Raw genomic sequence first — 13,333 nt, 5'->3', positions numbered from 1 at the left:
CAGGCCATTCCTCAACCCCAGGAGGCCTCCTGTGGCCACCACCGCCACCCCACCATGCCCTCCAAGGTGAGAGGCACAAGAGAGGGCGGCATTGCCTGGAGCTCCCTCTTCTAGGGAAGTGAGTGCCCAAGGCCATGCCAGGCGGGAGAGAGAACTGCCAGGCCGCAGGCTGCCTCCCTCCCTGCAGTCCTGGCAGGAGACCCCATCCTTGCACGTGGCTGGTGGAAGGAGCTCTAGGCCCTTATGCCACGAATTCACTGTGTGACATTGAGGAAGGCTTTCTTCCCTTCTCTGAGCCTCAGTTTCCCATCTGCAAAACAAGAGGGGGAGGTAAACTTCGATCCTCAAAGGTTTTCTACACAGATAGTTTAGGAATCCATGATTTCAAAATTCTAAGACTCCAGGTTCTAGGTTCCTAAGATTCAAGATCTTAGAATTCCATGTTTCCAAGAGCCTACATTTCATTTGAACATGAAGCTTCTAGAATTGTATGATTTTGTGCTTCTAAGATTTGATCATTTCAAGCTTTCATGATTTAGGATGTGTTGATGGTCCCATACACCCAAGGTCTCAGGGGCTCCAAGGTAGGCTAGGATGAGATTCAAGGAGCCAGTGGGGCCGATCCTGAGTGACACAGAGAAGGAGGCAAAGTTTGTCTCTCACATCCCGTCCCTTCCCATCTACTCCCTTTGGTCGTCTGTGGCCTTCCCACTCCTGCCCTGGCCTTGGGCCTGCCCTGCTTCCTCTCCCCACCCACCACCACCTCTCATCCCACCCACCGGTGCCCATGTCTGTCTCCTCAACTCGGGGGCCAACTGGGCCTTTTGTCAGGGATCTTTAGGAGTGAATGGCCCCTGGCAGTGATGTCTAACCCAGGAAAAAGAGTTAGTGGAGGGGGCTTTTGTTTGAGGAGGACAATGGGACAGATGTGGTGAGAGGTCAGAGATCAGGCGAGAGAGAGAGGCAGAGCCCTCAGAGCCCGGAGGGCAAAGGAAAGCCATGGAAAATCTTTAAACTGGGACGTGCCTGTGATAGGGTTTTACATTTTAGAATCATCGCTGTGGCCACAGGAATGGAGAATGGATTGGAGGGCAAGACTGGAGGTAGACAGACCAGGGGGAGGCTGTTAGAATCATGTTTTGAGATAATGCTGCCCTGGACCAAGAGAGAAGCAGTGCTGATGGGCAAAAGGACAGGTTTGAGAAATACTTAGTAGGTACAGTGGGCAGGCTTTGGGACAGGCTGGATACAGGAGGAGAGGCTGAAAGAGCAGTCAAGGATGGGATTGAAGTTTCGGGCCTGAAGAGATAGGTGGATGTGGGGTCCTTGGCAGGATAAGCAGTAAATGTTATTATCATTAATTATGATATGTGATTATCATTAGTAATAGTAACATTATGTTCGCTATTCATTCATTTATTGAGCTTTTTATATATCAAGTCATACATGTCCATGGGCCTGGTACATGACTTAATAAGACAGCCTCCAGCCTAAAGGAGCTCAGAGCCTAATGAAGACAGATAGATATAATACACACAGTTTGGCTATTGCTATGATAGTGGAAGCAGAGACTCTTCAAGGAAGGCTTCCCTGAGAAGAAGCCTGAGCTGGGTCCTGGAGGAGTTTACAAGGTGCAGAGGGGCAGCAGGAGCTACATGCAAAGGCAGAGAGATGGGGTGACTGTGTTCATGCAGGCCACTGCAGGTGGCTGGGGCATGCTGGATGCCAGCTCCTCTTCCCACAGAAAACCTCCACTTGGATAGGACACAGCCAAAGCTCCTCCCCTAGCTTGACACTGACTTAAAGTAATTGGACTTAGTCGGCCTAATCTGAATTCAGGGCAGCAATATTTACCAGACAAGACTCCAAATGTTATGTCACCCCCAGCCTGCTTTTCCAACAAAACTCTCGGTAGTGGCCCTGTTTTCAGCCTCACCTCCTCTTGCTGAATTTCTCACTCTTCCACACCCTGCCAGGCTCCTTCACACTTTCATGCCTCCACACATGCTGTTTCCTCCACCTGGAATGTGACTCCCCATCTCCAAAGTTTGACCAACTCCTCCTCATTCTTCAAAAGCCTGTTTAGGTGCCACCCTTTCTGTGAAGTGGCCCCAACCTTCCAGGCCACTGGCCATTCCCTCGCTGGGGCTCCAACAGAACTGAGTTCAGCCCTCTGTTACAGCTCTTATCATTGTGGATTAGACGTACTCATTAGTGGGTTCTTCTTCCTTACTAAACTGTGACGTTCTTGAGAGCAAGGGCCAGATCTCATTAATTTTCATATCTCCAGGGCTCTGCACAGAGCCTACCTGGAGTTGGTGCTCAATAAATGAATGCACAATAAAAGAATGGAGTCAATGGAGAAGGGAGGTTCTAGAAGAGGAGATGACGGATGGTCCTTAATTCTGGAAACTTCTTTCTTTAACAAAAAGAGAAGTTCATTATGTGATAGGAGAGCCAATCCCTTTCAGCACTTTGGCCCTGCCACCTACCAGGAACTAGCCTTTGACGTCTCCTTTCCAGCTCTTGCCATCTGAACTCCCAAACCACACAAACACTATGTACTAAAAGGTCAGGAGGCTGGGCAGGTAAGGGGATGAGTGATCCCATGATCTTCACATGTAAGTCAGAATTTTCAAACTGTTTCATCCAAGGTCATCCCACAGTCTGCCTTGAAACTCTCATGCTGTGATAAAGGTCTCGTAGGGGGTCAGTTGGGAGTGGGTAGTGTGGTTGGGAATTCTTCCAATAGGAGGCAGAAAAGACAACAAGAAAGAAGCTTCTGGGCTGTAGGGGAGGCCGGATAAGGCCATGAAAATGGCACCAGGCGGGGGCGGGGCTGGGGTGAGAGGAGAGAGGCCTGGAACTGTGGCTGGCCTGTCCCCAGCCTGCAAGAACTCAAGAAACCTGAACAAGCCAGGCTGCACAGGAATGTGAGAACGTTTACATCTTTCCCCTCACGCCCACACAGCCATACTTTCTCTATTTATTTATAGTCCCCTTTTCACACAAACAAACCCTACTCCACTCTGAGGCACAAGCTCTGCTCTGGGCGCTGGCACCTGGTGGGGGAGGCCTCCTTAGGGAATCAGAAGTGAAAACCTCAGCTCCTCAGTGGCTGAGCTGTGCAGCCTAGGGAAAGGGCCTCACATCTCTGAACCTGACTCCTCTTATTGGCATGTGACAGATGTTCAGGAGCATAGAAGGACCTCAAAGCAGAGAATCGTCAAACCAGGAAAGGCAGCTCTGTTACCTGGAAGGGTCAGGGGGCAGAGATGAGACTGTGTACATTCTATTCTGCACTGGACATATACAGTTAGATTCACAGAATCTTGGAAAGTTAGGGACTGAGAGATGATGTCCAATCCCCTATTTTACAGATGTGGAAACTGAGTCCCAGAGAGGGATCAGGACTTGCCTAAGATCACTGATTTATGCCAGCACAAACTCCAATGCCGGTCTTCAGATCTGAGGGGGAAGCTTATAGGGACACGCCTCCCCTAAGGAACAGGACCAGAAGAAATGGCTTTAAATTGCAAGCAAATGGGTTCGGGTGAGACATAGGAAAGAACCCTGACTACGAGAAGGGGTAACAGAAGAAGACTGTGGAACAGCCATCTCCTGGATGGGATCCTGCCCAGAGGCAGGGGAGTGCCTGAAATGATCTCAGCACTGCACCTCCCAGGGGCACGGCTCCCACGCCAGTCCTTTTCTTTGGGAGTCCAAGGGATTCAAGGTCCCTCTCCCAGAGCCCGGCGCCGGGACTGGCGGCTTGGGGAACTTGAGAGGCCAGTCCTGGAACAGGTGCAACAGCTGGAGCAACCGCGCAGCTGTTGCCCGGCTCCGGCTCTGCAGCCTGCGGACGAGTGAGTGAGACAGAGACCTCTGCTGGTGGGAGAGAGGAGGTGCAGAACCTTCTAGACAGAGACGCTGAGAGGGGCGTGACTGAAGCCAGATGTCACTTAGATGCCCCCACCTCCTCACGTACATCTGAACAGGTGGATGAGGATGCGACTAAGCTGAACAGCGGGCGGGGTCCCCACTGGCGGGTCTCCCGGGCCCTCCAGGTACTTTCTCCTGGTGTCTGAGGGTCTGTCTATCTACTCCTCCCTGGCGGGGCAGGAGTACCAGGTGGCAGACCCACAGTCCCCCAGCTCCCTTTCCAAAGGTCAGAGTGGACTCACAATCAAGGCAATAGCACCTTGGATCTTAGAGTCTTCGATTACTGGATGTTAAAGCCGGAATGGTCCTCAATGATTATCTATTTGGGTCTAACTGTCTCTTTACAGCTGGGAAAGCTGAGAGGCAGAGAAAGGCAACTTGCCCTGAGTCACAGTTGGAATTGGTGGCAGGGCCAGGGCTGGTGCCCTGACCTTCTGATTCCAAGTTTGCCTTCTGCTCCCATCATACCAGGGGTAATCCCTTCCCACCCCGTCTCTGCTTCTGGGGTCTGGGATTCTGTCACCTGGGAACAAAAGCTTTGATTCCCATAGTACATTTAACACTTGGAGAAAGATTAGAGGGGTCAATGTTTTTACCTGGTAACCGACTCTCTCCTGAAAGCAGGATCGGATGGAGGGAGAGAAGAGAAAGCAGAAGCAAGCTGGACATCTTAAGGAGAGGAGGGACAGTTAGTAAGGGAAGAGCACAAAGGAGAGAAGCTGACATAGGGGAAAGAGCACTGGAGAGGGAGTCAAGATACTAAGCAGGTTCTTGTTCCACAGAGTGGTGGGTGTCCAAAGTGACCAGCATCACACACGTATGCAGCTCAGCCTGGGACTGCAGTCAGTACTGGTCAGTGAGCAGGTCATTGATCCGGCCTGGGTAAGGGCTCTAGCCCAGGGGTAGAGTCGGGATTCAATCTATGGTCAGGGTTTGAGGATCAGAGCTCAATCTGTGGCTGGAGTTGAGACTCAGTCTGGGCTGGGATCAGGGCTCAGTCTGTGGCTGGAAATAGAGCCAAGGATAGAACAACCTTTGTTTGAATAGCCTTGTACTTTAACTAAGGAGCAAGCTGCCACACATGCTCACAGGCCCTTGGCATTGGGCAGGACTGGGCCACCTGAGGAGGCTGACACCACACAGACTTGAGAATTTCCATCTGTTGGCACCACTTCTGAAAGCACCTAAGATGTCACCAGGAGATGTCTTACCCACATCAGGCCTGAGATCTTACTTAAACTAAGACGAAGACCTTCATAAGAAATCTTCAAATAGGACCCTGGCAAATGACTATAGGATAATTTCTAGATTCATAGATTGTTAGCACTAAACAAAATGAGGCTCAGAGAAGGGAAGTGATTTCTCTCAATTCACACAACCAATAAGTGACAAATCAGGGACTAGGATCCAGGTCTCTACTCTTTTCTTAATAAATTTGCTGTGGGACCTTGGGCAAGTCACTCCCCTTTTCCAGGCTTCAGTTTAACTATACAGATTGGTAAATTGAGGGGTAGAAGCAGATGATTTTCAAAGGTTCTCCCAGCTCTGACATCCCAGAAGCACAACACACCCCTCTGAATACCAGTCCACTCCACTTTAACTCAACAGGGCTGCTCCGGGTTTTTTTCTTGCGTGTCTGGAGCGAGGCTCCAGGCGGTAGGGGGTACAGAATACTGGCAGCACCCAGTGAGAGGTAGGGGCCCAAAGGCCAGTGGAGGCACAGATGAGGGGAGATCAGAGTGGACCAGGTGGCCAGCGAGTTTGCTGGAAGAGATGTGACCTAAGCAAGGCTGTAAAGGGCTGTGCAGAGGAGGGGCGTGGGCAGGACAGGAGCAATCCTGCACAAAGATCTGATTCTAGGACATCTTTCCAAGATGCATCAAGGGCAACGATATCTGGAGAAACCCTGGGGACTAAGAATGATGTGCCAAGAGGAAAGGAGGCAGGCATGGAGGGCATCCTGTGCTAAGTCTCTTTTGAGAAGCAACAGGCAGGTGTTAGGAGGAAACTTCCAGGGCTCAAGGAGGGGGAGGAGACGTTCACTGAGTAGTAGGCATTGTGCTGGCCCACGTGAACACAGGCACCTCCTTCAATCCTTCCAAGAACCCTCTGAGTTCCAGGTGAGTATGTGTCTTAGACACATGAAGAAATTGAGGCTCAGAGAAGTCGTGACTTATGAAAAATCACACTGCTACTAAGGGGCAGAGACAGGACTTGAACCCAACACAGAGCTCTCTCCATTACTTGTTACTAAGGACTTCTGTGAGTCTCATGCTGCTGGCAGCCCAGAGACAACCAGACACGCAGGCTGCCCTCACGAGCAGAGACAAGAATGAAACAAAATCCAGCACTGCCGGCTCCAGAGAGTCAAGTGCAAAAGAGAGGCAGAGATGGGGGAGCTGAGCTGTGAAGAGGAAAGAACACCAGGCTGATAGCTGGGAAACTGGGGTCTTCATCCCAGCCTCTGCCCTGTGTAACCTGGAGCAAACCACTGCCCCTCTGGCCTCAGTTTCTTTATCGGGTATTTTGGGGTTTGAACTAAGCTCCTTCCTTCTCATTATGAGAATCTTTGGTTTTGTTCTCCATCCTCACAGCATTCTAAGAGATTGGCAGGAGATGGGAGGGGGTCCACCAGCCTATAGTAGGGGCAGTGAGGAAACTGAGGTTCAGAGAGATTGTATAAACTTTGTGAGGTTACACTGTGTCTAAGTGGAAAAGCATGAATTAGGGAACTGATATTTTTTAAGAACCTACCATGTACCAGTTAGTTGCTTTACATATTTTCTCTAATTTAATCCTTACAACAGTCCCGGGATTTTTACTCCCATTTTATAGATTAGGAAACTGAGGCTCAGAGAGATACCCTCCATGCCTGCCTCCCACCAGCTGGTATTCAACAGATCCGGGATAGTGAAGACCCTGGTCCATCTCACTGCGCCCTGCTGCCTCCCGGACTCTCACAACTCCAAATCAGGGTTCCTTCCAGATGCTGTGGTGCAGGGAAAAACAGCTTGGGATTTGGAATTGGAGAGTTCTGGCTTCGGATGGCTTAGGAACTCTGTAAACTGGAGCAAGTTTCTTCTCTCTGCTTAACTTTTCTCATCTGTAAAATGCAAATGATGACACCTACCTCATGGGAGCGTTGTGAGGACCAAGAGATGAAAGAACCACAAGGTTATCCTAGTTGGCTCTTCTTTCTTTCCCCAGCTCTCTTTAAATGCAATAGCTTTCTCCTCTTCATCACACCCTTGCAGCCAAACATACCGGACACTGCTAGGAATGAGCCCCCCTCCCCCTAAAAAAGCACAGCGTCCTGCCCTCTCTCCCACTGCCCTTAGTCCCCCATCCTCAGGTCCATGGCCCCAGCCACCTTGGTTCCGAGTCTTGCCAAGTTCCCCCGTCTCCCAGACTCATCAGCCCAAACTGGTCCGCAGGGGAGCCTCCGCGCTCCCGGCAGGTGCTGCCTGGACGGCTGTCAGAACAGTTTGGGGTCCCAAGTCCTGGCACTTTCCCACATATGCCGGGGACTCCCATCCCACTTCTGCCCACCCAGCGCTGCCCACCCCTCTACTTACGGGCTCGAGCGTGGGAGTCCAAGGGGAACCAGAGCAGCGCGAGTCCCAGCAAGGAGGAGAGCACCCTTACCTCGGGAACCATCCTTCCTTCCCCCAGGGCCAGGCCGCCAGGCGCTGAGCCGGGAGAAAGTGAGATGAGGGGGACACTGAGGCACAGGGGCACAAAGCAATCCACAGTCCCAGGGAAGGCTGCTGCTACAGTGGAGAGTCAGAGAAGAGTCGAGAAGAAGGTGGTGAGGACAGAAAGGGAGGTCCACGGTGGGAATAAGAGGAAGGTGGAAAGAGAACAAGGGGAAAGGAGCGAGAGAGATGGAGAGAGGAGGAAGGTACAGCAAGAGGGAAAAGCAATAAAAGCAAAAGAGAAGGTGAGAGGGAGGGGAGGAGAAGAAAGACGGGAGACGACAGGGGTCTGCAGAGCGCGCAGCACTGGCTGAGGCGCGCGGGACCAGCCGGCTGTTCTGGGCGCGCGGGCTAGAAGCGGCCGGCGCCCCCTGCTCGGTGGGCTCGGGGTCGGGCCGCGGGGTCCTGGGGCCCGGCGGGGCGGCGGTACCGGCGGCGGCGACGGCGCGGCGGCCGCGGGGGTTGGCTGCGCGCGGGCCGGCTGTGCACGCCAAGGGCGCCAGGCGCCGCGCTCGGGCGCATTTGTACTTTGCCGCGGGAAGCAGGCAGCCCCGGCCTGGCGCTGGCCTAGCGCTGGCGCCTCCTCTGGGGCACCGCGGGCTCGGTGGATTGGCCACCCGAGAAACAGGCCCACTTTCCCCCCCTCCTCTCTCGTGCGGGTCTCTGGGACGGACGCCCCAGGCGCGGCGCCGAGAGCAGACGAGGGGGCTGGGGAGGGGGAAGGGGCCACCCGGGCCACGGGCTTTAACCCCTGACTCCCCACGACGCCCAGAATGCAGAACGGTGGAACCCAGTTAGGCTTCAGGTGGAACTTTCTGGTGGGGAAGGATGAGATGTCGGGGTCGGAGAGGGGAAGCCGGCTGCGGAACCGAGAGGCGCTCTGGTGGTGCGTGCACAGACCGCGGCCTCTGGATGGAATCAGGACACTTGCTGTTCTTAATTATGTTGGTGGTCTTGGCCACTCCACCTCAGTGTCTGTTTCCCCATCTCTAGAATAGGGATCTTAATATCTTTAGTGCCTTTTAATAGCTTTCCACAATTGTTGCGAACATGAAATGAGATAATGAACGTCAAAACACTCTAATCTCTAAAAGAGGGGATCGTAATTCCAGGCGCCTAGAATGCCCTTACCAGTTCCCCTCCGTATCCATGTGCCATGCGCAGGTTGAAATCCAGACCAGCTGGATCCTTGGCCCTTCCTCTGGAAGTCTTTCTCTGCTTCCGCCCTCCCCATCCCCAAGCAGGACACAGTCTCTCCTTTGCTTCTGCAGGTAAGGCCTGCACCTCTCTGAGTGTTGGCCATGTTCAGTCCTCTTCAGCTGGTTGTCAGAGTGCATTCTTTCCCACTAGAAGGTGAGCTCCCTGAGGGCAGGGCCCTGAAGCTCTCCACCCCCAGCGCTTGGTTGGTGCTCCACATCTTGTGTTGAATGAGAGCATGAATTAATAGGACCCTAAGAAGAGAACAACCAGCTCTGTCCAGAAAAACACCCCGACTCTGAAATCAAATCCTTGTCGTGGTTCTCTCCCTAACTTGCTGGGATATTTTGGGTATGTACATCCATCCCTGCTTTGGACCTCAACTTCCTGCCCAGCTTCTCTTGCAGAGCTGCTGGGAACTCTAGTGAGTGTGGAGGGAAGAACCCTGGGAGAAGGGAGAAGAGATGGGATGTTGAGCCACATCCCACCCTGGTAGGGAATCGCATTTCCAGGTTGAAACACTTCTGACTGGCTGTCTGTAAAGATGTCTTCCTGAGCTAAGGCTGGGCTCCCCATTCTGCTGTGCTGCCAGTCCATCCCCTCCAGAGCAGAGAGCACTGGGAGGAACCAGTTATCCCAGAAACAGAGCTTCCCCAGGGCTCTCAGAATCAGGGACAAACATGATCTGTCCCAGATACCCTTCAGGCTTAACTTCTCCCACTACCATCTGGCCAGTGTCTTCCTCTCCCCTCAGTATACTTTAACAGATCATGAAAGTGATGTATGTCATCATGCTTCCCTTTTTGCCTTGGCTTTCAGAGAGCTCAGAGTTAAATTTAGTGCTTAATTGCAGAAATAATCTCATCCCAAGGATCTGGGACAGAGGTCTTTTCCTTTCTCTATCTTTGTTGGAAATCTGCTGTACACATATATTCATGTTTTAGGTGTAAGAGAGGTAGATTAAGATTGCCTTCCCCTAGTTAATTTCCAAAATATATAAAGAACTCATACAATTCAACAACAAAAAAAAGGAACAACCTGATCAAAAAATGGGCAGAGGATACGAACAGCCATTTTTCCAAAGAAGAAATACAGATGACCAACAGGCACATGAAAAGATGTTCAACATCACTGATTATTAGGGAATTAAAATCAAAACTACAATGAGATATCTCACACTCATCAGAATGGCTAGAATTAACAAGACAAGAAATAACACGTGTTGGAGAGGATGTGGAGAAAAGGAAACCCTCATACACTGCTGGTGGGAATGCAAACTGGTGCAGCCACTATGGAAAATAGTATGGAGATATCTCAAAAAATTAAAAATAAAAATACCATATGATCCAGCTATTCCATTGCTGAGTATTTATCCAAAGAACATGAAATCGATAATTCAAAACAATATATGCACCCCTATGTTCATCGCAGCATTATTCAAAATAGCCTTGGGCCAGCCCCGTGGCTTAGTGGTTAGGTGCACGTGCTCTGCTGCTGGCAGCCCGGGTTCGGATCCCAGGCACGCACCGACGCACCGCTTCTCCGGCCATGCTGAGGCTGCGTCCCACATATAGCAACTAGACGGATGTGCAGCTATGACATACATCTATCTGCTGGAGCTTTGGGGGAAAAATAAATAAATAAATAAAATTATAAAAAAAAATAATAAATAGCCAAGACTTGGAAGCAACCCAAGTGCCCATCAACAGAGGAATGGATAAAGATGTGATGTATACTCAGCCTTAAAAAAGGACAAAATCATGCCATTTGCAACAACATGGATGGACCTTGAAGGTATTATGCTAAGTGAAATAAGTCAGACAGAGAAAGACAAATACCATATGATTTCACTCATATGTGGAAGATAAAGAAACAAACACATAGATAAAGAGAACAGATTAGTGGTTACCAAGGGGGAAGGGTGTGGGGGGAGGGTGAAAGGGGTAAAGGGGCACATGTGTATAGTGACAGATAAAAATTAGACTATTGGTGAGCCAGCCCTGATGGTCTTGTGGTTAAAGTTCTGCGCTCTCACCCCCATGGCCCGGGTTTGTTTCCCAGTCTCAGGACCGCACCACCCGTCTGTCAGTTGCCATGCTGTGGTGGCAGCTCACATACAGATCTAGAAGGACTTACAACAATGATATACAACTATGTACTGGGACTTTGGGGACAAGAAAAGAAAAAAAGAGGAGGATTGGCAACAGATGTTAGCTCAGGGCGAATCCTTCCCTGCAAAAAAAAAAAAAAAAAGAAATTAGACTATTGGTGGTGAGCACAATGCAGTCTATACAGCAGCTGAAATATAATAATGAACACCTGAAATTTACACAATGTTATAAGCCCATACAACCTCAATAAAATTAAAAAAAAAGATTGGCTTCCCCTACAGCCTGCCCATTCTATTTCAGGAAAGGTCTCTACCATGAGACCAAAAAAGGTGTCAATCCTCTTCTCCATCCTTGCTGTCTTCAGAGTTCAGGCCATCATCAGCCTTTTCCCAACAGCCTCTTAATAAGTCTTCCACCCCTAGTCTGGGCCCTCCAATCTATTTTCCTACATCTACTATAAGAATTACATTGATCACGTCTACTGACAAATCTGATCACATCACTTTCCCACTTACAACCCATTATTGGAAATAAAAAATAAAGAACGTTAAATGCAATGTGATATCCTGGATTGGATTCTGGGACAGTAAAAGGACATTAGTGGAAAAACTGGTGAATAAAGTCTACACTTTAGTTAATAGTAATGTACCAATATTGGTTTTTCATTTCTTGACAAATGTGCCATGGCATGTTAGATGTTAGATGTTAACACTGGGGGAAACAGGGTGAAAGATATGTGGTTCTTAGATAAGAGCTCTGTACTATCTTTGCAACTTTTCTGTCAATCTAAAATCCTTCCAAAAAAAAGTTTATTAAATAGATAAATAACAGGAAAAAACCCTCATTATTGGCTTCCTATCATTTACAGATTAAAATCCAAAATTATTAGCATTGAGTTCAAGATCATGCACATTTTGCTTCCTGTTTACCATTGCCACCCACCCAGCACTTTCACCAACCACTTTCCTCCCTAGACTGACCCTGTATTTTCACGCCTTCCTATCTTTGTATATGTTTTCCTTCTGCTGGACTATCTTTTCCTCCTTCGTCTAGTGAATTCCTTTTTACTTTTCAAAAGTCAGCTCTGAGTCACTTCCTCTCTGAGGCCTTCCCTGAGTCCCCCGAGCAAAGTGAATTTTTGGTAACACTTTGTATTGTAGCTGTTGGAGTGTAAATATTTATTTGCATTTCTACCCTGCACTGTGAGGGCAGGGGTCTTTTTTTCATTTATATCTACATTTCCAGCACTTAGCAAAGTTCCTGTCACACAAAGGTACTGAATAAATGATTGCTTCAAGACTGAGCAGAGACCTCAGTGATTTGAAAAGATATTATTCTTTCGTGGGAGAGCCTTCAGCACCCCTACGACCTTCAGCTTTAATCAATGATTGACATAAGAAACAAGCACTCGAGGAAAGTTTCTGTGTCTTCTGTAGAACTGCTATTGAAGATGGTTGTCCAAATATTATTAATATCCTTTAAGAAAGGAGATTTGATAAATTGTCCCAAAATCTAGTCAGGAAAAAAAATGTATCTACCCATAGCAATTTGTTGCACCAAATTTGTCTGGCACCTTCTTGCTTCTCTCTTAGGGAACTTGCTCATCCCCTTCCAAGGCAGCCCACTGCACAGCTGGACAGCTCTGTTAGAAAGTTCTCTAACTGAAATCTGATTCTCTGTGACTCCCCTCATTGCTCCTAGCTCTGCCCCCAGGGCTAAATAGAACAGGCCAACTCCTTTTGTCTTTTGAAAGCCCCACAGAGATCTGAGGCAGAGAACCCCTCTTCCCTACCCTTATCTTTCCCAGTTCTGGCATCGGGACCCCTCATGCCACGTTAAACTTTCTCTCTTTTCAAATGCGCTGAGCTCTTTTGCCCCCCACGCCTCTGCACAGACTGTTTCTTCTCATGTCATCCCTCTTGCCACTCTTGTCTGTCTGGCAAGCTTATTTTTCCAGGGTCAATGTAATTGCTACTTCTTCATTCATCCAATATTTATTGAAGGCCAATGCTGTGTCAGGCACTGTGCTATCTGATATCTTCCCTAGCCTTCAGCACACAGCTTTGCACATAGTAGCTGCTAAATAAAGCTTTGTTGAATAATATCCTTGTTCCTTCAAATAGTCCTCTTGTGACATGTTGTTTGTGGCTAAAAGGCCTGCGCTGCAGCTGCTTGATTATGTAAAATTAGCGTAGGGATAAGGATCAGAGAGATCAGTGTCAAGGAAAGACATCTTAACCCAGTCCACTTAATTCTGTACGTAAGATTCTAAAAGCAGATTCACCATAACAGAGTTAATATAAGAGAACTACATAATAAAGACTCTAAACCAGTGGTGTGCTGGTAAATGTTTAACAACCAGCTCTCCAGGGGAAAAAAAGCTTTGGT

General features: G+C 49.2%; 1 protein-coding gene across 1 annotated transcript in view; it reads right to left on the bottom strand.

The window, feature by feature from the left end:
• The window catches only part of CHRDL2 (chordin like 2), a 30,673-nt gene extending 22,706 nt beyond the window's left edge, over nucleotides 1-7,967 (bottom strand). The window contains exon 1 of the mRNA XM_058544536.1: nucleotides 7,518-7,967. Coding sequence (XP_058400519.1) covers nucleotides 7,518-7,599 — 82 coding nt within the window. The 5' untranslated portion in view covers nucleotides 7,600-7,967. The remainder of the gene's footprint in view (nucleotides 1-7,517) is intronic.
• Between the last annotated feature and the right edge of the window lie 5,366 nt (nucleotides 7,968-13,333).

Source organism: Diceros bicornis, chromosome 7 (genome assembly GCF_020826845.1).
Source record: "Diceros bicornis minor isolate mBicDic1 chromosome 7, mDicBic1.mat.cur, whole genome shotgun sequence".
Lineage (NCBI taxonomy): Eukaryota > Metazoa > Chordata > Mammalia > Perissodactyla > Rhinocerotidae > Diceros > Diceros bicornis.
Note: the sequence above shows the minus strand (reverse complement) of the source record. Positions and strands in the feature narration are given on the sequence as shown.